This window comes from Lissotriton helveticus, chromosome 9 (genome assembly GCF_964261635.1).
Source record: "Lissotriton helveticus chromosome 9, aLisHel1.1, whole genome shotgun sequence".
NCBI classification, from domain to species: Eukaryota; Metazoa; Chordata; class Amphibia; order Caudata; family Salamandridae; genus Lissotriton; species Lissotriton helveticus.
This window is the reverse complement of record NC_136070.1, coordinates 1,041,479,118-1,041,505,420: the sequence shown is the minus strand read 5'-3', so window position 1 is coordinate 1,041,505,420 and position 26,303 is coordinate 1,041,479,118. Positions and strand designations below refer to the sequence as shown.

The 26,303-nt window shown below is 44.9% G+C and overlaps 1 protein-coding gene across 1 annotated transcript in view; it reads right to left on the bottom strand.

Annotated features, from left to right (window-relative positions):
• Positions 1–26,303, bottom strand: part of IPPK (inositol-pentakisphosphate 2-kinase) — a 350,009-nt gene that overhangs the window by 287,533 nt on the left and 36,173 nt on the right. The window contains exon 2 of the mRNA XM_078661382.1: positions 7,789–7,836. Within this exon, the coding sequence (XP_078517508.1) occupies positions 7,789–7,836 (48 nt within the window). The remainder of the gene's footprint in view (positions 1–7,788; positions 7,837–26,303) is intronic.

The window sequence follows — 26,303 nt, the reverse complement described above, 5'->3', positions numbered from 1 at the left end:
AGTGTTATCGGCAGTCACGGTCCGATCATCAACCAATTTTTTAGGGGTCAGGTCTACTCGTTTTTTATTTCTATAACTATTGCTATTAACCCCCCTCTTAGCTGGTAACAACCTGCTAGAATTCCTACTTGATCTTAATACTCTCTGAGTAGGTAATACCGAGTGGTTTAAAACAGGGGGGTCATTTGTCAAATCCGGGGCAGTTACATCAATAACCGAGTCCGGGGGGTCCTCATTACTAATCTCAGCAATAGTCTCTACAGTTTCAGGGTCTAATACTGCGGGAATACAACTATCGTTCAGTGAGAAGGTAGTCAAAGAGATAGGTGAACTGGGCAGTGTAGGTGAAACAGTAGTAGTTGTTATGATGGTAGGATTTCCCTTGCCTAGGGACCGACGTCGCTCTTTATTAATTTGGTCGACCTTTTTTAACAGATAATTATCCAGAGTGGCTAAAACTGGCACCTTCTTATCTGGTTTGGATAGTGACATAGTGGGTGCTACTCAGAGTCTGCCCCCTTCAATGAAGAATAAAACAGTTAGTGCCCAATACCGGGCTAAACTTTAGCGAGGCTATCTGGATAACGGGGAGACTCTCCCCCAATGTATGCCTTGCCATGCCCAGGTAAGCGTCACCAAACAAGATAAAATTAGATGTCCTCAAATAAAGCCAAACTACAAGACATTAAAATAACACCCCACAATAGAATCAAGCGTACAGGAAGTCCAAGGCCAAATACCGTGGCCCAGCCCTGACACGACCTGCCACGGACTGTCACAGACTGTCCGCCCTTATTGGATGTTAATTTTGACAGATCTGCCTGGAGAGATAGTATCAAAATCCCAAAGAGTAGGCAGGCCCTGAAAAGGGTGTTTCAGGGTATGGGTTTGGTAGATGTGTGGCGACGTAGAAAATCAGATTCCTGAATCTTGGGAGAAAGCCACGTTGGTATTAATATTGAAGCTGACTAAGGATCCTAAGAAGGCAGATTCATATTGGCCAATTTCATTATTAAACGCCAATTACAAAGTGTTTACCAGTATTCTTGCAAGCAGGATGGCCCTTTTGGCTCACCAATTAATACACCCAGAACAGGAGGGCTTTTTTCCAAGCAACAGATTCATGAGCTTACACAACAGCTTACTAGTACAATCGATCTTGCTGTTGCTTATTATTTGTACCAGATACAGTTGATAATATACAAAATATAATTCTAGCAGCACTTAACTTCTTTTCAAGACGGTAAATACAATACAGGAGACAATGAGCAGATCATAAGTGCAAAGTATTCTAAAAACTACTAACAGAAATGTACCTATTTTACATAGTGAATTATTTATGCAAGACAGAGTTATTTTTGTGCAAAATATGGGTTTTGCAGCTGGTAAAGGGCCAATGATATACCGATATCGCTGTTATTTGTGCAAAATATGTTTATTTGGGTGCAGTAATTTGTGTGGGAAATAACATTTTAGCAGCGAGATGCCAGAACCAAATAAAATTATAAAGAGTGGCTACCTTAAAGGTCCATCAGGTTCTTGCTTCATATCTTATTACATGGTATACCATTAATAGGTCAAGCCTATTTTATAGGACTCACAAGTCCTAGATAGTTGGATCAGCCCTCCACATTCCATAAAATACATCTAATACTATGAGCTACCCAGAATAGCTACCCATTCAGCAACTATAGACAAACGTTTCCCGACGGCGAAACACAAATTCATAATATTACACTTTACTGTCATTCACTTGCTAATACGACGGACCTGTAAATTTCTAAATACAGGGAGTAGCAGACTTCTAAATATGTCAAAGTAAGTGCAAAATACAAATTATATACGGAAAAGACAAAGGAGCATTTTGACAGAAGGAGCAAATGCCACTTTACGCCCCTCTCACTGAGGATACCCAACAGGGTACTCATACAATAACTCAAGGGCAAGTCCAGTTTTGCTTTTTATACAACGGGACCCAAAATACCACCTTTCCAGGTTTCTAGTAGATCATGACCATATAATATTGCTCCAAACACCGGAGTCAGAACTTTAACCCACAAACTAGGATTACATTGGATTATATCTGATGAAAGTCCATCAAGACCTTGAGCGCTACAGCTTTTCAGACCTTTTATAACAGCCTCAATACTACTTACTGAGGGGAACAATAAACTCTGCCATACCATTCTCTGGTAGCCCAGGAAACATACTCCCCATTACTCCCCTATTTTCTTCTTTCAGCTTTTGCAACTGTGATATATACACAAACCATGCTTCTTCAGGTACCGGCAATGCTACAATTTTTTTTTTTTTTAGACAGCCCAAGGTCACTACTAGCTGTGTTCCAGAAGGTCTTTAGGGTTTCAGTACATGGGGAGACAACTGCCGTTGTCCATGCTTTCTCCTTCCACCTTATTAGCCTTAATTATTTTCTATAAGTTTTCCTGTGTGTTGTAATTAGGCACTCCGTATTAACTCCCCTATCCTATATGCCACCCTTATGTTCTTAATTAATGTAGACTGCCCGCTCCTTGTCAGGAAGATATATACCCTTCCTAACACGACCACTATTAAAACTCGCTATTGCCATATATATATCCCTTAGGGAAATAGTTACATTCTCAAAATCCTGTACTATTTACAGAGCTGATTGTTCTGAGATCTCAAGAGCTCCATCATACCATTTATGGTTTGAGATTTTTGTTTTGCTGACCGCAATAATCTGCACCCATTTCTGCAGTATATTGGCCAACTATTGTGCCAATGCGCTCTTAAATCAGCGCCACTATACAACAAGAGCACGAGTGGTTTATAGTCGCTACCAGCTAGATCGCCTATTACTAGGTCCTTTACTATGCCAACATTTTCAGAGGAAATTATTAAATTCACAGTGTGGACACCCTCCCATTATCAAAGGTGAGCTGGGCCGGCTGGTCACCTACACATATATCATTAATAATGGTCATGTTAAAGCGGTCTAATGGTATACCTAATGTTCAAGCGATCTAACTGTGTAACTAATTGTCTGCCAATCCCATTTCCCCTCTGGCGCAGTAATACTGGACATGGAATACCCAAAGCATTTTCTTTCTCCAATTGAAAATCGTCCTTTAAAGGGTCTGGGGAATCTTTGCATTGAAGTCGCCCATCAATAGAAATGGCACATCAGGAAAAAAAAGGTTAACCTCATCCATTAGAACTGCTGCCTATTTTAGTGTTTTTTCATGCCTTTTTTTTCGAGGGGCGTATTAACAAGTATTAAATCTGGACAACCATTTTTCGCCATTTTATCTTGCTTTTTAGTGACCAACCGGAGACTGACATTGTAAAATACTGGTAAATTCTTTGAATAGGATGACCCCAACAATTTCATATTTTACAGCCATCATAATAGCTAAACCCCCAGAGGGAGATCAAACTGCCCTTCAACAGCTTTTGTACTAAAAACTCTATAATCGCTCCATCCCACATCCTCCAATTCCCAGGTCTCTTGCAATGCAATAATCATAACCTTTTTTTCTTCTATAACAGACACAAGGTTCCTTTTCAGACCAGCAATATTTAATTACACAAAATTAACCCCAGCTTCATCAGAATCTGCAGAATAGGGGTGTTGAAATCCCCTTTTTTTGCATTAATTGTTCCTTCAATCCAATTCCAGTTGTTATCATGCTGTTCTGATAGTTCTTCACGGTTAGTAAACATTTGCTTCCCCTTCTCTCTTTTAACAATGAAAATCCCGCCAGACTCAGCAACCTTGTGCGGCACCCACCGCCACATTAACAAGGGCTCATGATTAGGCCGATTAAATTGTGCCCCCATACATTTTTATCCTGCACTTTATCGTGTATTGACCACTCCCTAGTAAGTTCAGACCACTGGATAAATGATTCATAAATATCAAAGCCAGACCGCCGTAGCTCATCCAATGAGTTCAGCGCTTCATCTGCCACTTCATCAGAGAGAACAAACAGAGAGACATAATTAGAGGATATTTTGGCCAACTGAGGAATTGATTTATGATCTATTTAGGACACATAATTCACGGTGACGCGGGGCTCCCATGCCCGAGGGAGAGCCCCTTGGAGCCTACAGAACACCGGATTGGCGGTAAGGGTGGAGGGGGGGTGCGCTTGTGTGTGCGCGGGTGTGCGATGGCGGGGGTCTCTGTATGTGTGCTTGTGTGTATGTGTGCTCCTGTGTGTGTCTCTGTGTGCGACGGCGGTGGGTGGGGGGGGGGGGGAGTCTCTGTATGTGTGTGCGACGGCGGGGGGTGGGTGGGTCTCTGTATGTGTATGTGTATGTGTATGCGCGGCGGTGGCGGCGGGGGGGTTTCTCTATGTGTGTGTATGCGCGGTGGCGGGGGGGGGTCTGTGTGTGTGCGTGCGTTTCTGCTTCCAAGGAGCCATGGGAGATAGGAAGCGCGCGTGACCTGATCCGGTTTACGCGCGCGTGCACATCACTTGTCTCCTGTCTCCCTTAACTCCTTGAAAGCAGAAACGATTGCAATAGGTTTCGCAGCGACGATCGCAGGTGCGAAACCTAAAAAAGTGCTTGGATGTGAGCAGCACTGGCTACCTTATAACGCTCTTTTTCATAACTTTCTAGCAGGAGGGTGGGTCATGAAGCATTTTAAAGGGAGGGTGTAGGCGCCTCCTGGCACCAATAAAAAGAAACGCTATACCACTGGTTTTAAAAAAAAAAAAATGTTATTTTTTTTTTAACTTTCAGCCGCCCCCCTCTGCAACATAGCTAAAGCAATAACAAAGTCAAAAGGTCACCCAGGCGAACCCTACTGGCTTTGCTAATGCTTATTTTTTCTAGTGGGATGGAAAGGTGGGTGGCACAAGCAACAACACAGGAGTAGGAGAGTGGGAGAAGGCCAGCAACAATGCGAGATCGGGGAAGGAGGGAGATGGCAAGCAACAACACGGGATCTGTAGGGTGGAAGAGAGCAAGTAAGAGTGAAGGATCAGGAGGGTGGGAATGGACAAGCAACTGGTGTAGGGGGTGGGGGAAGCAACAACATGAATAGGGTGGGAGAGGGCAAGCAACAACATGGAATGAGTGGGACAGCAAGAAACATGGATGATGGCAAGTAACAACACGGAGTGGCCCAGGAGGGTGAAAAGTGCCACACAAAGTGGTACAGGAAAGTGGGAGGGGCAAAGCAACAACACAGACTGAGGGCGAAGCAACACCATTGAGCAGGATGAGGGGGCAAGCAACAACGTGGAGAGGGGAGGGAGGGTTTGTAGGTGAAAGGTGTCAACACGGAGAGGGGTGGGAGGGGGCAAGCAACAGCATGGATAGGGATAGCATGGGGCAAACAACAACACCAAACGGAACAAAGGGTAGGAGAAAGCAAACCACAACAGAGAGAGGGATGTAAGGGAGCAGTCAACAACACAGAGAGGGAAATCGACAATACAGAGAAGGAAATCACCAAAACAGAGAGAGAGAGGTGGGAGGGAGCAAGCAATGACACATCTCAGAAGGAGGTGCAGCAAGGAGGGAGTAAATGGCTCCTGAACCCATTAAATAAAAACTTTCAACCATGCAGTACATCAGCAGTGCACATGTGCCAAATTATTGACAAAGATGGGTAGGCAAGACCTAATGACATTGCCAATGCTGTGTTTTTTCAGGCAGGATGGGAGGGGGCAAGCAACAGCATAAGATGAGGAGGCTGGAAGGGAAACCAGCAACATCGTAGGATCAGGAGGGTGAGAGTGGGACAAGCAACAATGGAGGATCGGGAGGAGGACAAGAAACAACACAGGAACCAGAGGGTGGGAGGAAAGGGGGCAAGAAACATGCGAGAGCGGGCCGGTGGAAGTGGGGACAAGTCACGTTGATAGTGAGAGTGGGTTGGGCACAAGAGGTAGCAGGCAATGAGGGAGCAGGCAATGCGCGAGGGCAAGCAATGGGATGGAGCGGGTGGGAGGGGGCGAGCAACAACACTGATTGGGCTAGGAACAAAATGGAGTGGGACAGGAAGGTGGGAGTGGGCAAGCAACAAACACAGAACGAGGGGGCAAGCAACAACACAGAGTGGGACGGGAGAGTGGAAGTGGGCAAGCAACAACACAGAGCAGGGTAAGAGAAGAGCAGTCAACAGCACCACAGAAGGACGGATGGATGGGTAGAGGGGGTCAAGTACAACACCACTTACAGGGATGTTAGGGTGGGGAAATAAGCAATAACACAGAGTGTTACGGGTATGAGGGCATGAGGGAGACGATCTGCAAACGCAGGCACTCTTATTGAGTGGTTCAAACAAAATAAAAAGCTTCAAAACAACGATTAGTGGGAGAACACAAGTACTTGGGCCATGCTCCAGGGGAGGGACAAACACATGAAGCCAGCAAGGGCAGACCAAAGTGAGGCAAGGAAATAAGAGTAATGATGAATCCAACCAATTGTAAGCAATTGGCAGGTTCTAAACCAACTGAATCTAACAAAACCTCTGGCAAGTGACAGTGCAGGCGATGTCTCAGATAAGACCTAAAAAGGCCACACATGACCTCTGTTCCACCCGTTCCAGCTGTTAAGCAGCACAGGTCAGTTGGAAGTCTGCCACTTTTCTCCTTCTCAGGTCAACCTCAAGAGAAAGGCAGTTTTCTGCGTTACTACAAAGCTCTACATATTTGGCTTAAATTCTATAATGGTGAATTAGGAGCAATTACTGCTTACCTGATATTACTGACGGAATTGAACCCTCTGCCAGGGCCACCACTATGCCTGGGTCACAACTCTGCTGACAAACTCAATGGTATAGCAAATATGCACTACTATTGTACATACTAGTGGTGAATAGGGTCGGTGAGAAATCACTACTGGCACAAAAATACAGCAGCAGGAAGACGAGTTCTTCTTCAGATGTTTCCAGTAGCTAAGCAAAAACAGCCAGGGGTACAAATGTAAAGTTGGCAGTAAAAAATATGCCGCTCTTAATCAGGGCAGAAGCCTCAATAAAGTGAGGCAAGATTACCTAGTCACAGTTCCAAAATACTGAAAAAGCCTTGAAAATAACCTTTTTAAGTGTAAAGGAGAACTCAAGCAGACTCGTCCCTTTCCGGTTCGCACACTATTCAAGCTTCACAGGCAGAGAGAGGGCCACAGTACAAACCATTCCCTGAGTGAGAGGCTGGTGATCTTTTAAAATCAGTTCGGAGCAGCAGGAGTAATGTACTAAAACTGTCACTGTTAGTAAAGTGAATTTTAAGTCGGTACAGTAGAATTTACCACCAGGAGGTATTCTTCCCTACAGCAAAGGGTGGCATTTGCTGACAAGAAGTCAAACCTCAGAAGGTATTACACGGAAATTGACTGGAGCAATGCATCAGCACAGGCTGTGATCCAAGCATGAATGATGCTGCCTGTGAAGGTGGTGACCATTATTAATTAAATTTTTGAGATGCAGTTTTGGGCTTTACCAAGCCCTAATCCCATTTGCTTCAAGGTAGAAATGTGTACATGTGTATAACGTTATTACCTGGCTTTAAAACAAAATGTAGGACATGAAGAGATCGGAACATGTGCCCACAGTTCAATTGGAACGATGTCCTTCATGTCGTAAAATATACTTTTACTCCACTGTGACAGGTTATTAAACATACAATCCAAACAGCGAGTTAAACAGTTGTGTTTTCAATAACAAAATAGTCTGAAATCACAAAAAGAACAGGGCGATCTTGATATTTGAACTGCTATGCAAACGAGATAACAGGCATAGAATCTATATACACTGCAACAAGGAGTGAAGTAGAATTTATTCCACCTTACCATGCTCCGACCAGGGGCAAACTTCAAAAACCGCAGCACCACACAACGCTATGAAAGAAAGAAAAAAGACACAGGTGAGAGTCCTGGCAGCATTAACCTTACAATTAAATTAAATGTTATAATCGTGTGACCGGTTAGTAAAAACAAAATGACACAAGCACTGGCGAGTATATTTACAGCACAGAGGTTATATATTAAAGCATCCAGATTATAAGAAGCAACCCTAGAAACTGACTGCAAACACTGTGTTGATAACTCGGGTCAGTTTCCTAAAAGTATTGAGTATCAAGTATTCCATATCATATCATGCAATTACCTTCCATTATCATCACAACGTTTGTTTAAAAGGTCGATAAAGACGCTGATTAGGAAGAATGAAAATCAGTCCAATGCGGTGAGAGAAATAGGAAGAGTGGTGCGATGAATCAACAGAGAACTGGGCCCTAGTGTGGGAGGGACAGCAGAAACGGGTACAACTACGAGTCAGGGGAAGAGAAGGGAGAACCAGCGGCCCAATACGTGGAAGGAACTCTAATAAGACGTCTGCCATGCATGTTTCAGAATAATCTGAAAATTGCATTATTTTAGTCATCATAAAAGTAGTGTTTGTGTTTATTTGTGTTGCTTTATTGTAGTTTAAACACTTTCAGTGAAGTTAGCTTTACATTTTCGGCAAGATTAGAAGAATCTAGAGGAAACTACTAATTATTTCACTTTAAATGTGCGTTTTGATGTCTTAACCTAGTAAAACTTTAGCTACTCAACGAGGCACGCATAGGCAAAGCTGATCCGGTTTTAAACAATTTGTGATTCTTATAAATAAGTGATATAGGAAAGATTTAAATGATAGATTTTCCGTCACAGTGATCCACTTCACTGTATGGTTGGTCAAGTCTTATGGGGAACTCCCATTTCAATCTTTTATGGCCACTGACGCCCAGATGCCAACTCATTTTCGTAATGAGGTGCACACAGTGAGTGCACTATTAGCATGTTTATGTCTCAGCACTACATGTGCAGGTAGCCTAGTCTTACTTTTATCACCCATGAGTGGTGGACGTCCAATCTCTGTGGTGTACTGTTTCTGTGCACAGCTTGTTTATCCTATTTCTATGGTGGGTGTCCGTCGATGCATACCTTAATAAACCTGGGCCCATTTTGCTTAGCATTTTCTGGACCCAAACATAACTTTCACATGCAAATAAAATCAGATTCTGAATGTAAATTCCCTAGAGGAAATTTAGATTGGGTAATGCAGAAATTACTGTATTCGCTAAATTAAGATTAGGGTGAAATTGTGGGCATTTCTTGGTGGGCTGTCCTATAAAATTAGATAAATATCCACCAGCTCATACATTTTCGGGTATTTACTTACTTATTATAGAAAGAGCATGTTTTGGACTCCCACTTGGGCTAGACACTGATGGTGATCCCAATGGATTGGTCTGACACACAACATGGTTACATTTTTCAATAGGCCTAGTAAAAATTCAACCAAACTTCCTATCGGTTTATTTAAGAAATAGAAGGACAATCTGCTGATAAACTGGCAACAGTTAAACATAGGAAGTTTGGTAACTGGTTTCATGCCAATAGTCTCTAACGGTACAACTGTCTTTGTAGATCAGTGTGCACAATTAAAAACCTTAAGGCGAAACAGGGTCAATAAACCACCAGCCTGGCCCAAGGAGGAACTCAGGACACTAAGTTCCGGAGTAACAAAATGAATGTGTATGGCAAAAGAACCATGTGAGGCTCACTAAGTTAAACCATGTCAAAACTGCCTACAAAGTGGCCAACCAAAAGCCAAAAATGTATATTGTGCTGCACAGTCTTCTAAATCACAGTGTTCCTTGAGCATCAACTAATTGGGACGATATCATTCAAGAACATTTTCTGGATAAAATAAAGCAGATCGGAGATATATTTCCAGTTACTGATGCCACAGTGGAGGATCACTTGAATCTGGCTTCTAGTAAGCAGGAATTTACCATCTTCTCCTTCCAGGAGATTTCTTTAGATTGCAAAATATGAGTGGCTACTTAAGGCAAGGGTTTTTCCAAGTCATTCTGATGGAGTCATAGGTAATGCCTCTTTTGAAAAACATTAAGCTTCAATCTGGTGGATCCGAAACACTAGTGTACTATCTTAAATCCATCCACTTGTTCCTTGAGAGATTGGAGAAGGCAGCTACAATACACCTTTAGGAGTATGTTGAGCTCAAAGGTAGTCCTAGGAAGGGATAAACAGCCAGTCTTAAAATGCCCCAAGTAATGCCCGTTCAACTATTTTGAATATTGCAGACTATCGTGACTGAGCAATAGTGATGCAGCAATAGCAATGGGTACCCCTGACCACCTAAGCAAGGATTCTGGGTGTGTCACAGGCAGCCGCGGCAGGTAAGCGCGGTGGGGCCTGCTGGGGGGAGATTTCGAGAGACGACCACGAGGGAAAAAGATTTCTTTATTTATCCTTGTGGTCATCTCTCGAAATCTCGACTTTTAAAGGCAATGTTAACAACTTGCAATGTCTTTGGAATTCTGCAGAGAGTGCAGGCCATGATTTACTCAAGACGGCTCACTTCTCTGCTGCTGATAAAGAACAGCATCAACTATTGGTGGTGTCCCAAATTACATTTAAAAAAAGTTACCTTTCCAAGCAAAAAGCTTTTTATGGTAAAGTCTTTCAATACCTGAAATAAACATGCTCTTGACTGGCCACAGAAAGCAATAGGGCTACCAAGATAAGAAAAAAAAGCTTTTTGACAGCACGCGGTGAAATATTTACAACAATCATTCCTACTTAGGGAAGTGCCAAGTATCGATTTGTTTGGATACTCTCATACTACCTGGCGAGCTTTAGTGCCTAGTTGCACTTAAACGTTTTTAGCACTTCATAAACTTACTGCTGTTCTCTCCTTGGAAACACGCATAAATGCACCTCTATCAAAGGAAGGAGCAAGAGTGCACTTAAGGGTGAAGATGGGGAGAAAACACACCAATTCTCAATGGAGTGTAACAGAAGGGAAAAGGGACATAAAAAAATACAGTGATAAGAAATATATATTTAAAAAAGTAGTACATCAACACACATACGTAACACTATTTTTCACATGCAGGAGGAAATCCACAACCAATGATGTCTGATTTCCTGCAGTTCGAGATTGTTGGTGAATCCTTAAAACAAATAAAATTAGAGATCAGTCCCAAACCTTGGCCATTTTGTCAATAGGGTCCCCTTGGTTTAAGGTGTATTTCTATCTGTGCAACACTTTCTCACTATACTGCATATTACTGCCTGTACAGTATCTACTTGTCCTGGTTCTACTGGGTTTTCGGGTTTGTGCATGATTAAATCATTACATTTCCGGGACTTTGGGCTGCTGGAAAGCCAAATACATGCTCATATTTCTACTGCTCAGATATGGATGGAAGATAATAATTTAGTAGCTTGATCAACAGACATTTAGCGAACAAATTGATTAGAAGAACACACAACAGTAAGCTGTGCTTGTGGAATTTGCAGCAGCTCACAATTACCAGATACAGGCACATTTTTTCGAGGCTATACAGGCATGACCATGACATCCAAGTATGAGGCCCTAACTCACTACACTAATGGTCAATTTATCCACATTTGTGACAAAATATTGTTTTATTCACGAACCCCAATTCAAGGACTGGTTGCTAGAGCCAAATCATTTTGGGGATTTCTTTCTGGGCAATAGAAAAGTTCCGACTAAGTCAATAAACGTATTTTGAAATATTAAAAGGCCGGTGGAGCTGCCAAAAGGATATCTATCACATCTGCCAAACAGCCAGGGAGGTCAAGTCATGAGAGAAGAAGAATAAATGGTGTCTGAATGAATTTTTTTATTGACTGCTATTTGGCTGTCAGATGCAGTTTTGTCATCAGCAGCCGGAGCAGAAATATCAATAGTGATAGGAGCTGCCATACTTAAATTCTGCTCAATATTTACACAAGTGTTTAGTTTTAAGAGGTTTCATATTGTACTTCCACAACATCTGAAGGAAAGGTATACGGGGAAATACGACGTTCTAGCATTAACTTCATGTCCGAAAGCCTTCTGCTATCATTAAGTACAGTCTAACCTGGAATCGCTCATCACGACATTATTCAAACAACTGAAATGTTTGGCTAAAGGATGGACTTTATCTAGGATACTGACATTTTACCGGAACGCTTCACCTTACTGACAGACCCCTTATGTTACTTTGGATTGGGGAAAATGGAGGTAACTTCCCTTCTGGGCATTTTTCCAACGGGGGGGGTTGACAGAGTTAGCTGAGAAGTCAAGTCTCACAAATGGGTTGTTCTATGCAGTTAATCTGGGTGTAATCTAAGGGTTATAGCATAGACAAGGACATACGAGCTCCAATAGTGCAGCACACTTGTTACAGCAGAAGTGTACAACAGACAGGTCAAGGTTTGAGTGAAATTGATGCAACTGCCTCACAGAAGTCAGCTAATTATTTCTCTCCCACTTTCTTGGGTCCATTCAATTATACTTTTATTATTCCAACCTTATTTATTGTTTATCTAGTCTTCACCCACATGCTTACTGAAGAATCAATTGAGGATTCTCCCTGCTTTTCTCAAGGAGGGAAAGGTGCACATAAATATATTCATGACCTGTTACATGAGCTGCATAGAAAAATATGCTATTGAATACTTGAAATGGTACAGTTCTCATCTTAAGAGGCTTTTTCAAATAACATTTAACACATAGCTCCGCATTTAATGGGGTATAGTAAGTTAAAGTTCATAAGTTAATCAATTTGCGTACTTTCTTCCAAATTTTGCTGGCTGCTACTACCGTCTTAAACTTAGTTCTTTTGTAGTAGCTCCATTCTATCTCTCTGAACAAACTCCGATTAGCTTCCATTCCTAAAGTTAAGTGATATATCGATATGTTAATGCTTGATGTTATTAAATTATTTCCCTCTTCACCTCCCATCAATAAAGTGTGCATCCTTTGCAAAAAAAAGACGTAATAATACAACAAAAAATCCGGGACCGATAGCCCCCCCAAGCTTTTGGTAGTGTCATAAGCCGCATAGCTCTTCGTGGATTACCAGGAGTCCATATGAATCTAGCACACAGTGCCTGCAGTTGCTGAATTTGGGTTGGTAATATTTCTAATGGTAGTGATCTAAAGAGGTATAGTACCCTAGGTAATATGTTCATTTTTAATACATTAGTTTGACCGATTAAGGTAAAATGCAGCCTCCCCCACTTCTCTAGGGATTCCGCTATATTTCTATAGAGTGAACCCCAATTAGCCGGAACTACCTCAGACATGGCCGCCCTTATCTTAACCCCCAAATACGTTGCTTCAACAACTACTCTAGGATCATTGACCTTCGCTACTTCAGAACAAACCAATTGTGTTTTTGCAGCGTTTAACTTGTAGCCGGACAATTGACCGAAAATCTTAGCTAAGCGCTCAATTTCTACCAAAGCGAGAGCCGGATCCTCTGTAGTCACCGCAATGTCATCTGCGAAGGCAAAGACTATGTGGGGGATATTACGGACCCAGAAGGGTTTAATGGCCTCACTACTAGAGAGCATTCCAATGAAGGGGTTTATATATAATCCAAAAAGGAGGGGAGAGCATGGGCATCCCTGCCTTGTGCCTCTAGTTATCTGCACTGTGTCTGAAGTTACGCCCATAGATGTTATCCTGGCGGTTGGTGCTTCATATAAGATCTGCAATGCCATCATAAATTTCCTGTGAAATCCAATATTCTCCATTAGTAGCCATAAATACTTCCATTCCACGCGATCGAACGCTTTTTCAGCATCAAGTAATATCAGCCCTAAGCTGCGTTTCTCTACCTCAGCTATATCAAACAAAGTAATAACTTTGTTTATATGTGGCCACTGTTCCTCAACCTGGAATAAAGCCATGATGATCATCTGATACAAGTGAAGTAATGACTTTTGATATACGGTGTGCTAAAATTTTAGAGTAAATCTTCCCGTCACAATTTAAAAGTGAAATAGGACGATATGACACCGGAAGATTGGTCTCTTTTCCCTTCTTACTGAAGACAACTATAATAGCTTCGTCCCATGGTTTTGGTGCTACCCCAGTTTGAGCGGCCCTAAATGTATCTAACATCATGTCTTTAAGTTCCTCAAAAAACAGTTTGTATATTTCCTCTGGTAGTTGGTCAGCACCCGCTGCTTTCCCCATTGCTAGCGTTTTTACTGCAATAGCTACCTCGTGCTTTGATAGAGGTGCCTCCAATAAATCAACCACTAATGGGTCTAGCTTGACAAGTGTTCCTAATACGGTAAGATCTACCTCCTCCAAATTATTTTGTTCAGTCTTATACAATGCTGAGTAGAAATCATGGAAAATAGCCAATATATCTTTAGGTCCGGTCTTTGAAATCCCTGCCTTATCTTTCATAGATGATATATTGCGACTAGTATCCTTCATACGTAGCTTTAAATCTAAGGGTCGTCCTACTGCTTCACCATACTCATGACAGATCTTCCGTTGTGCCAAATATGTTCTTGCGTTTTCACTGTCCCATACTCCCAGTATTTTTGCCCTTTTCTTTGCAACCTCAACCTCTAATATTTTCGCCTCTGCCAGTTGTAATCCCTGATATAGCCTCTCCATGTCTGCTTTTAGCTTTCTTTGCCGAGCGACCCCAAAACGTAAAACCTCCCCCCTAAAACAGGCTTTAAATGTATCCCAGACGATATTGATTGGGGCTGAGTTTTTATTGTTATCAAAGAATTCTCTTATCCATTTGTTCATATACACTGTATACTCCTAATTAAAATATAATTTCCGGTCAAAGGTAAATTTCCTCATCGTAGTCGATACCCCCCACCCAGCTATTGACAAGACAATAGGTGTATGATCGGATGAGATACTGGGATAAATCTGCATTTTCGCTTTAGCTAAATGAGGCACTATCATAAAAAAATAGTCGAGTCTAACCTTTTTATGGGGGTGGGAGTAAAAGGTATATCCAGGATCCGTTGGAAACAAAGTGCTCCAAACATCCACCAAACCATAGTCTTTTAGCAAATTGACGACAGCCCTGCAAACCTGCGGTTTCCGACCTTTATAAGCCTTCACTCCCCCAACAATATCATACACTGTTAAATTAATATTCATATCCCCACAAATAATCAAGGGGGTAGCCCAGGCTGCGAGTTCAACATGTAATTGTTCCAAAACCCCTGCATCATCTATATTAGAGCCATAAATATTGCATATTGAAAAATTCCCATGCTGCCCCCCACATTCAACCATCGCCCATCTGCCATTTGTATCTGCTACTTTCCGTCGTACCTTAACCAAATTCCTTTTTGCTAAAATAGCTACTCCCCGAGTCATGCCGGATTGTTGGGATGAAACTACAATAGAAAACCCCAGTTCTGCTAATACCTGGTGTTTATTCCAAGGGAGATGGGTTTCTTGTAAGCACACCACATCCGGAGCGACATGGCGCAGTTCGGCCGCTACTCTTCTTCGTTTATTGACATTATTTAGCCCATAAACGTTTAACGAACATATTCGAAGAGCTCTAACGGTAGACATATCGCTCAACTAGATATCCCGCATGATTGGCCCCAAGTAACCTTTGAAATACCAGACAGAAGCCTTTTGTCAAGTTGCCTACCCTATTTTTTATTGATTCTCTTTCAATTCAATGTCATTTTTAAATGCAAGTGTGGATTTTTTACCCCCTTTTAACCCCACCACCAAGTCCCCCCACGTGCGTTCTTTATAAATAATCTTCATCTTCGCGTGGTTGAGGAGAAACACTTGGGCCCCTTTGGCCTGCAGTGGAGTAGTTAATTGTCGAAGTTGCCATCGGATGTCTACCGTGTATTTGTAGAAATCGGGGTAACAAAAAACTCAAACCCGGGGCCAGGCCGTCTTTTATCATGTCTTGCAAGTTTGAGTACATCTTCCCGAGCAAGAAAACTATTGAAGATCAAAAGAGCCCTAGGCCTGCCCATATTTCTCTCGCTCACTTTCTCTGTTCCTTGACCGGTAGTCCCCTTCAAGTTAAATGGAAAACAATGCGCTCTTTCGACCTCCCTGTCCCAACCCCACTTTGTAAGTTCCGGGAAGGCTTCCTTAAACAAATTAACTATAAACTTGCGAGGGTCTTGACCTTCTTTGCCTTCAGGGACTTGGAGGACCCTCAAATTATTGCGACGAGCCCGGTTTTCAAAGTTAGCAAGTTTCCACAGAGTATCCTCCTTTAGCCCCTGTAAAGTCTCCGTGGCACCTTTCTGCTGTTCTGCGTCTTCCAAATTGGAGATACGAGTCTCAGCCTCATTGAACCTGTTGGCGGAGTCTGCCTGTGACTTCGCAAGCCTTCGAACTGAGTTTTGGAGCTTACGACACATACTTTGCACTCTATGGCTCTCCTCTCTTGTCTCATCACGTAATGACATTATAGACTCCTAGATCAGAGCTAATGAAATGTCAGCATTCCCTCCAGCAGCAGACTCCTCTGGCAGTCGATCTGTCCCTGCTTCATTTCTTATATGGTCTGAGGCTTCAATGTTTAATTCGCAAACAGTGGAAGGGCTTTCCTCTGTAATATCTATAGAATCATCCTGACACAAGCTACTTGCCGGGCTCCCTCCTTCAAGACTCATGTGCAGGGCATATTGTGATACTAAATCCTCACAAGATGAAGGCAACGATGTTTCGGACATAGAATAAAAATCCCCAGACTCGCCATCCGGTTGGGCATGCTCCTGCTCCTCACATCCAACTGCTCCGAGGGCGGGGGGTAGACCATCCACTGCTGGAGGGTTCTCCCCGGCTTCTTGACTCTCCTGGACATTAATGGTAGCTTTAGCGGAAGAGTCCTCGGTTAAACCCCTTCCAATTGCCCCTTTAGCTCTGCCTTTTTCTAGCGCTGCCGCCACTGCAAAGATGTAGGGGATTACCACATTCTTGTCTGCCCCCAGCGCAGTTGTATTAGCAGTTGAATTAGCTTTGGCACTTAACTGTGTTCCCTTTACATTACCTGGCTCCACAGGTGTTTTGGGCTGAGTTTTCTTGCCCATGACCGTTTTGCCCCCTTCTTTGGGGACACCGTTTTCACCCTGGTCCTCCAAGACCTTCTGCTTCCCCCTTGTTCCTTTGGGAGCCATATCGACTCCTTTTCCTAAGTTTTTATCCGTCCAAAACTCGGTTGCCGTCTAACAGCTGTCTCACGGTGCACAAACTTGCACTCTATGCCTTGTAATACCACTCACCACATCAAGTCCTCGGGGTCTAATCTGTCCACCCGGTGATGTAGAGCAGTTAAGTCTCCTGCCCCGGTGTTACAACGCTCCAAGGCACAAAAAACACAAAGAAGACGGGGAATCCTCTCTGCCTGCGTCCCTCTCCGTCTCTCCTCCCGGAGCCTGCAGAGCCGCGGAGCCGCGCTGAGCCCGAATCGGCCCGAATCAGACACAGGTGTGTTGAAGTGAGGCAGCCTGGGTAAGGGCTGGAAACGCCGAGGATCGAACAGGCGCTGCCGCCCAGATGCTGGTGAGTTCTCCGCTCTGCTCACTGATGCCGCAGGTTAGCAAACTGTAGTAAATACTATCTTCACTGTTCCTCTCTGGCTAGACAATACTATTATACTAATGACATCATAGAATTCATTTAAAACAGCTTGGCGACGATTTTTAAAAGGAGGAACCTACGCGTGATAAAGACTACTTAAAGGACTATTCAAGTTAAAGAAAGGAACTCAAGGAATCAGGAATTAACAAGAAAATCTGTTTTCAGACTAAAGGTAACGCCCAGCTGACCCCACCAGTGTCCTGTTCCACCTGGACAGCCTGCACCCTGGGCGTGAGTCTCTACAGTCTGCAACCTCGGCCTTTGTAAATAATGTACCTGCTGTCATCTTGCTCCTGCCTCTGAAAGATTTCTCTAGCAACACCCTTCCCTGAGGCCAGTGGTGAGTAATTCCTTTTCACCTGGCTTTCGTCTAGTGAGGGAAGCGTCATAGCTTTTATCCACTATCTCAGTCATTTTTGTTTACATATGGATCTAGAATCGGTATTTATCAAAGTCTGCCAGTGAAATAGTCTGGAAAAGGAGTTCAGCGCCTCTTGACTGTATTCTCAACTTTGTAAGAGACTAAAGTGTGTTCGCAGAAGTGGCACTGTAAGTAAACTCATACACTATTTTGCGCGAGTGATTTTCAGATACTGAGTGCTACAAGCCTTAGCATGTCACGCATATGGGAAGAATCGAGCCAGAGTTGTGTTAGACAGCGTGAGTTATTAATTTTTACCGATTTTAACTAAAACAAGTGATTTTCGGTGACTGTGTGCTATGAGTCATATCTTGACACGCATGTGGAAGAAATCGGAACAAAGATGTGAGTTATCTATTTTTGCCGATTTTGGGCTTCAGCATGTGTCCTGGCTCCGTGGCAGTTTGGCAGATTACTTTCAAATAGCCCATGACACCACGTCGCGCGCGCAGACTCTACACGCATAACCTTACCTGTTTCGTGATGCCTGCGGATTTCCTTCTGTGACGTCCGTCTTCTCCGCGAGATCTTTGCAGTGCTTGACGTTTTTGCGCACGCTTCTGCTGCGAGCCTTCCTGCACAGCGTCAAGTATGCGTGCTGTCATTTTGTCTTCGGCTCTGGTTCGCACTATTTCCTCAACAACACATCGGATTGTCGGACATATTCCTTCAACCTGTCTATCACGGCAACTAAATACAACAAACATGCTGCTGTTTGTTTCCCTGCCTGGTTGGTGTCATGTTTACTTCCTATATCGACGGTCTGGGCGACACATTAAATACCAGATGTATCGATTGGAAAGAGTGCACAGCAACAGTATGAAAGAGACTTATCTCATACACTGGATGACATTTTACTTTTCTAGAGAAATTCTGCGACAACTTCGTGGAGCTGTCTACAGAGACCCCGGGTGAGAGATCGCTCACCGGAGCTAATATCATTATTTATTTATGTATTTGTGTTACAGTTATTTCATGAATACATTTGAGTTAACACTGTTTTTTTTCAGGAATATGGTGTGTTTTTAATATAACAAATCTGTTGGGCTCATATGAAAACTCTGTATTCTGCGTTGGGGATTTAGTTTGGTGTCTTTAGGTAGTAAATGCTATGAGATGTCTGTATTCTAAGTTAGGGATGTAGTTTGGTGTTTATGGGTAGTCAATGCCCATCCATGTTATCTGAATTAATACCCTGAGGTAATTTTGTGTGGGTAGTCCATGCCCATGTTATAGTGCATGTTCATCCATGAAGTCAGGGTTAGTATCCTGAATTATACCCTACATAAGGGTGGTGTTTTTGATGTGAGTAGTCCATACCATGTACTCTTGTCCCAAGGTAATAGTCTTTACTCTATGCTGTACCCTCTCATAGGGACGTTGGTGTCTATGGTAGTCTATGCCATGGTTGGTTGTTCGGGGATGTTGATGGGTAGTCAACACCCATAGTATGTTCCATAAGTATTTATGGCTTGTCCATGCCCCTTTTCCCAGAGATATTTTGTTTACTCTGCGGTGTACCCTTTTTCAGGGGAGGTTATGTGTTCTTTTTGGGTAGTCAACGCCCATAATATATTTTATAAGTATTAATGGCAACTCCATGCCTTTGTTCCCAGAGATATTTAGTCTGCTCTGCGGTGTACCCTTTTTCAGGGGAGGTTATGTGTTCTTTTTGGGTAGTCAACGCCCATAATATATTTTATAAGTATTAATGGCTACTCCATGCCTTTGTTCCCAGAGATATTTAGTCTGCTCTGCGGTGTACCCTTTTTCAGGGGAGGATATGTGTTCTGTTTGGGTAGTCAACGCCCATAGTATGTTTTTAGTTTTAATGGCTACTCCATGCCTTTGTTCCCAGAGATATTTAGTCTGCTCTGCGGTGTACCCTTTTCAGGGGAAACTTTGTTTTTTTTGGGTAGTCAACGCCCATGCTGTCCTGCAGCGTACTCTTTTCAGGAGAGGTTTAACGTCTTCTGTTAATGGTAGATATTGTGTGTGCACTGTGTTTTATCTGAGTCTACCTTCATGTGGCTACTGGCCAGGGCTTCATTTAGGTGAGATTTCGAGTTGTATTTTTGTCATACATTAAGTGTCGACATATCTTCATCAATCAATCAATCAATCAGGTCATTTGTAGAGCGCACTACTCACCCGTAGGGTCTCAAGGCGCTGGGAGGGGGGGGGGTGCCGCTACTGCTCGAACAGCCAGGTCTTGAGCTTCTTCCTGAAGGAGAGGTGGTCTTGGGTCAGGCGCAGATTGGTCGGAAGGGAGTTCCAGGTCTTGGCGGCCAGGTAGGAGAAGGATCTTCCTCCTGTTGTCGCTCTTCGGATGCGGGGGACGGCGGCGAGGGCGTGGTTGGTTGATCTGAGGAGGCGCTTGGGAGTGTAGAAGTTGATCCGGTTGTTGAGGTAGCTCGGGCCTTGGTCGTGTAGGGCTTTGTGCGCGTGGGTGAGGAGCCGGAAGGTGATTCTCTTGTTGACCGGGAGCCAGTGCAGGTCTCTCAGGTGTCCGGAGATGTGGCTGCGTCGGGGGATGTCGAGGATGAGTCTCGCCGAGGCGTTCTGGATCCGCTGGAGTCTCTTCTGGAGTTTGGCAGTGGTTCCGGCGTAGAGGGCGTTGCCGTAGTCCAGTCGGCTGGTGACGAGGGCTTGGGTGACCGTCTTCCTCGTCTCGGTGGGGATCCACCGGAAGATCTTACGTAGCATGCGCAGGATGTTGAAGCATGACGAGGAGACGGCGTTGACTTGTCTGGTCATGGAGAGGGAGGAGTCCAGGATGAAGCCCAGGTTGCGTGCGTGGTCTGTCGGTTTGGGTGCGGTGCCCAGGGCGGGGGGCCACCAGGAGTCGTCCCAGGCGGAGGGCGTGGAGCCCAGGATGAGGACCTCCGTCTTGTCTGAGTTCAGTTTCAGGCGGCTGGTCGTCATCCATTCGGCTACGTCTCTCATCCCTTCGTGCAGGTTGGCTCTGGCGGTGGCGGGGTCGTTGGTAGGGAGAGGATCAGCTGGGTGTCGTCGGCGTAGGAGATGATGTTCAGGTTGTGTTGGCGTGCGATGGCCGCGAGGGGGCTCATGTAGATGTTGAAGAGGGTTGGGCTCAGCGAGGATCCTTGGGGTACGCCGCAGATGACTTTGGTGGCCTCTGACTTGTACGGTGGTAGGCGGACTCTTTGTGTTCTTCCGTCGAGGAAGGAGGTGATCCAGTCCAGTGCCTTCTCCTGGATTCCGATGTTGCTGAGGCGCTGTACTAGGGTGCGGTGGCAGACAGTGTCGAAAGCCGCGGAGAGGTCCAGGAGGATGAGGGCCGCTGTTTCTCCGTTGTCCATCAGAGTTCGAAGGTCGTCGGTGGCGGCGATGAGGGCGGTCTCGGTGCTGTGGTTCGCTCGGAAGCCGGACTGTGATGGGTCGAGGGATCCATTCGTCTCGAGGAAGGCGGCCAGCTGTTTGTTGACGGTCTTCTCGATGACTTTGGCCGGGAACGGGAGGAGCGAGATGGGACGGTAGTTCTTGAGGTCGGTGGGGTCTGCTGTGGGTTTCTTGAGGAGAGCGCTGAGTTCGGCGTGCTTCCAGCTCTCAGGGAAGGTGGCGGAGTCGAAGGAGGTGTTGATGATGTCCCGCAGGTGGGGTGCGAGGACAGCGTCGGCTTTGTAGAAGACGTGGTGAGGGCAGGGGTCAGTCGGAGATCCGGAATGGATGGAGTTCATGGTGCGGATGGTGTCTTCGGTGCTGATCGGGGTCCAGGTGCGGAGGGTGGTGGTGGGTGGCGTCGTTGCGGTTGTGGCTTGCGTTGGTTGGTTGTTGAAGCTGTTGTGTATGTCCGTGATCTTGTTGTGGAAGTAGGACGCGAGGGAGTTGCAGAGGTCTTGCGACGGGGTGATGTCGTTGTTTCCGGCGCTGGGGTTGGAGAGCTCTTTCACGATGTTGAAGAGTTCCTTGCAGTTGTGTGCGTTGTTGTCCAGCCGGTCCTTGTATTCATTTTTCTTGGTGGCGCGGATCAGTTGGTGGTGTTTCCGGGTGGCGAGCTTGAGGGTGGCCATGTTGTCCGTCGTTGGTTCCCTTCTCCAGGCTTTCTCGAGGGCTCGACAGTTCTTCTTGGAGCACTTGAGTTCGTCGGTGAACCATGGTGTTTTTCTGCTGCAGGATCTGCTGGGCGGGGTCCTCAGAGGGGCGAGCTCGTCCGCGCAGTTGCTGATCCACTTCGTGAGGTTGTCGGCGGCCTGGCTGGGGTTCGCTGAGTTGGCGGGAGGGTGCTGGCTCAGGGAGGCGGTGAGCTGGTCGGCTGTGATCTTGTTCCAGCTTCTTCGAGCAACCTGTTGCTGGAGGTGGTGGATCGTCGTTCTTCTGAAGGTGAAGTGGACGCAGCTGTGGTCCGTCCAGTGGAGTCCTGTTGCGTGGCTGAAGGTGACGTCTTTGCTGGATGAGAAGACGGCGTCGAGTGTGTGTCCGGCGAGGTGGGTGGGGGTGGTCACCAGTTGCTTGAGTCCGAGGTTGTCGAGGTTGTCGAGCAGGGTGGTGGTGTTGCGGTCGTTGTTGTTCTCCAGGTGGAAGTTGAGGTCCCCCAGGAGGATGTAGTCGGCGGAGGGGAGAGCGTGCGGGCTGACGAAGTCGGCGATGTCCTCGCTGAATCGTGTGCGCGGTCCCGGGGGTCGGTAGATCAGGGTGCCTCTGAGGGTGGTCTTCGGGTTGGTGTGGATCTGGAAGTGCAGGTGTTCAGCGGTGGTGAGGGTGTCATCGGTGTTGGTACTGATGCGGATGGTGTCTCTGTGGATGATGGCGATGCCTCCTCCGGTCTGGTTGTCGCGGTCCCTCCGGGTGATCTTGTAGCCCTCTGGGATGGCGATGGCGATGTCAGGGGCTGAGGAGGCGTTCATCCAGGTCTCGGTGATGAAGGCAACGTCGGGGGCGGTGGTGTCGAGCAGGTTCCAGAGTTCCACGGCGTGTCTGTGGACGGAGCGGGTGTTGAGCAGGATACACTTGAGGTGGGTGCTGCTGGAGTTCGGCTTGGCGGGTGCAGGGAAGGTCCGGAAGCAGGTGAACTTGCAGGCGAGGCAGCTGAAGGGTCCGTGGGTGTGCTTCGGGGCGGCTCGGTGACATCCTGGGATGTGGCCGGTGTTGAGTGCGATGAGGTCGGCGGCGCTGTAGGTTCGTCGGGTCGGCTTCCGTCGGTGGGGGCCAGGGGTCCTGGCGCTGGTCGCGATCCGGTCGCGGACGGGCTTACCTTTGGCGCGCCTTCGGCGCACAATCGGCGCGCCCGCTGCGCGTCAACGCTGCGCGTTCGCACGGTCGCCATATAAGGCGAAGTGCGCGGGTGGGCGGAGCAGCTGGGAGGCGGGAGCGGGGAGGGAACAGAAGGGAAAAGGGGCGGGGTCGGTGGTAGTGGCGGGAAGCGGGAAGCGGGGGCGGCGAGGGAGGCGGGAAACCGAGCGCTAACACGGGTAGAGGGTAGAGAATCTGGACAAGCAGACAGGAAAGTAAAAACAGGCTAAAACGGGGAAAAACGCTTAAATACAGGCACAAGTGATAGACAAAATAGCTAAACACGGAGAAAAAAGCCTAAGAGCAGAATACAGGCACAAGTGATTGACAAAATAGCTAAACACGGAGAAAAAAGCCTAAGAGCAGAATACAGGCACAAGTGATTGACAAAATAGCTAAACACGGAGAAAAAAGCCTAAGAGCAGAATACAGGCACAAGTGATTGGCAAAAACAGACTGAACACGGGGGAGGGATTTGAAAAATAAAAACAAGCACAAGCGCGTGGCAAAGGAAGGCAAACTGACGGCAGCAGGGTCAGTCGGCAGCGAGGCAGCGAGGCAGCTAGGCACAGCTAGGGGGGCACACGCAGCAGCTGGCGGCCGTGCGGCGCGGGGGTGTCAAGAGTAATCAAGAGTAATGTTAAGGGTAGTCTTGGTTTTGTTTCAAAATCTCTCTCTTTCGTTAAGGAGAGAGGATGTGGCATATTATGTCATAATGCTAAAGTCATAATGCTGAAGTCATAATGATGATTCTTTTCTCAAATAATAATACCTCATGTTAAAGTCATCTTTCGTTGTACACTACTACTTTTGGTAATTCTAAAATGTGTACTTCCTTGCTGTTTGAAACATATTAGGTATTATTATTGATTATTCCTTTGTTCTGCTATTACTCCATAAAGAGAGAGGATATGTAGTAAATACTATCTTCACTGTTCCTCTCTGGCTAGACAATACTATTATACTAATGACATCATAGAATGCCAAGGAGTCTCTCTAGCTGACTGTACCTTTCTATTCCCTGTTGTGGCAGTTGGTCACCTGAGGCTGAGCTACCAACAGCGAGCTCCTGGTGGGGTTTTCTATCTATCTACTTACAATCTTAACTTGTCTGTCTAACCCGGAAGGAACCCGCAATAAAGGATCTTACTATCAAGTGGACTCTGCATCCTTCATTTAAAACACAAACGCCATTCCCATGTCCAGACGCCGTCCTAAATCATAATATTTACTACTTTTGTTCAGCTTTGATCAGTCGTCCACTATCCGACGCTGTAATTCCGGCTCCCGGACTCTCAGACTCAGGCGCACAGACTAGCGTATTGCAGCGCCTATTTTCTCCGTCAGGTCTTCTCCGCTACTGAGGCTTGCAGGGACACGAGGAGCGGTCAGCCTACACGTCCACTCTCGTGGGCGCCATCTTGCCTCTCAAAAAGGGACACCATTTGTGGTGACAGTGTGGCGATGGCCTGGCAGGTTAAAGGGATTAAGACGCTAAGTGACATATGACCAATGTGGAACGCATTAAACATTTCTTAATACTAGCACAGGCATATGGCTTACCACAAGCACAGTTTTTCAAGTTCTTACAAATTAGGGATTTTTTAGTTAAAAATAATTTGAAACTGATTTCTAACCCTTTGATGGAGGCTCTAAAGGCTCATAGTAGAATTGGTGAGCTGTATAACATTTTAAACTCGAGGAAGAACGACGATCTGGAAAAACATAAGACATATTGGGTAGAGACTCTCAGTGAAAATGAAATAGACAGATCAATAGAGGAAGCGATTGTCAGAGCAAGGGAAGTTCTTATGTCAGCAAATCTACGAGTACAATTTTTTAAAACTTTATTTAGGCTATACTATACACCCGCAGGAATGAAAAAATGGGGTAGTTGCTATGATGGTAAATGTTTTCGATGTGCTTCATCCGATGCGGATATAGATCATATTTTCTATACTTGTGTTAAATTGTCTCCCTTTATACAAGATATGGCACGATTTTTAACTGATGTATTAGAGAGACCTGTTTGTATAACCCCTGTCTTGATGCTGTTAGGGATGGGGAAGGATGTTTCAAAGGGGGGAAGCTTATAGAAGTATAGACATTTTCTATTTGTAGCAATGACTATAGCCCGTTTATGTATAACGGGGGATTGGCTATGTCTGGAGCCTCCAAGATTTGAGGTATGGAGGGCTAAGCTATACAGAATATCTAGCTTGGAATTTAGCCTATATTGGCTAAAGGGGGCAAGAAAGCAGAAATTGGGTCTTATGATTTGGGAACAGTTCTTGGCTCACATGAATAACTGAGAGTATTAATATGTAAATAGCACGGAACTATGGAATGTATATGACTAACAGCAGTCGTAAACGCAATATGACAATTACACTGTTCAAGCCAAAGTACAAATGGGGATATTGTAATGTTAAGCAAAATTTACTTTATTTCTTATTAGATTATCGATATTTATGTTTTAGTAGCGTATTTTCTTGATTAATTTCATTGGAAAAGCTCAGCTGGATACAATTATGTATGAAAGTCATGTAAGAATTACATTGCGAAATGGTGCATTGTCAAATGTCTATCATGTCTTGGAAGTGTGGAAATAAAATTTAAAAAAATAAATAAATAAAAATAACACATAGCTCCGAAGATTCTACCTCAGCCTTGTGAATAGACCTCCTGACAGTTCAGTCACTCAAACTGTGCACAGGTATTATTATTCTCACCAGTGTACCCAAGCAATGTATCAAAATTAAAAACCGTTGTTTATGTTCATCAACTTTCAAGGTTTTTCCAAATCTAAAGGGGCAATTATAATGCCCAACTGTGATTTTGCAAGATTTTCAAGTTAGTAATTGCTAACAGTGTTTCCCAACAACTGAAAGCATTAGTATTACCCAACTGCAAAGAGGGCAATGTTTCCCAACATCAACTGGGTGCCATTTCTCAATTATACTAAAGCACTAACGTTTTCCAACTATAGAGGAGTCTTGTTTACCCAAATGGGAGGTGTAAATTTAATATTTCACGGCTATTAGTCTATCAGTCTCTATCAGAGAACACAATTCCGCAGAGATTAACAAACATATATTCAATACTGTAACCAGGTACCACTATATAGCAAAACTGTAGAAGCACAAAGTATGTTTAGGTCAAGTCTAAAAAACATTGGCAAAGCCTATTGGCTCTGTCAATGTTTTTTTT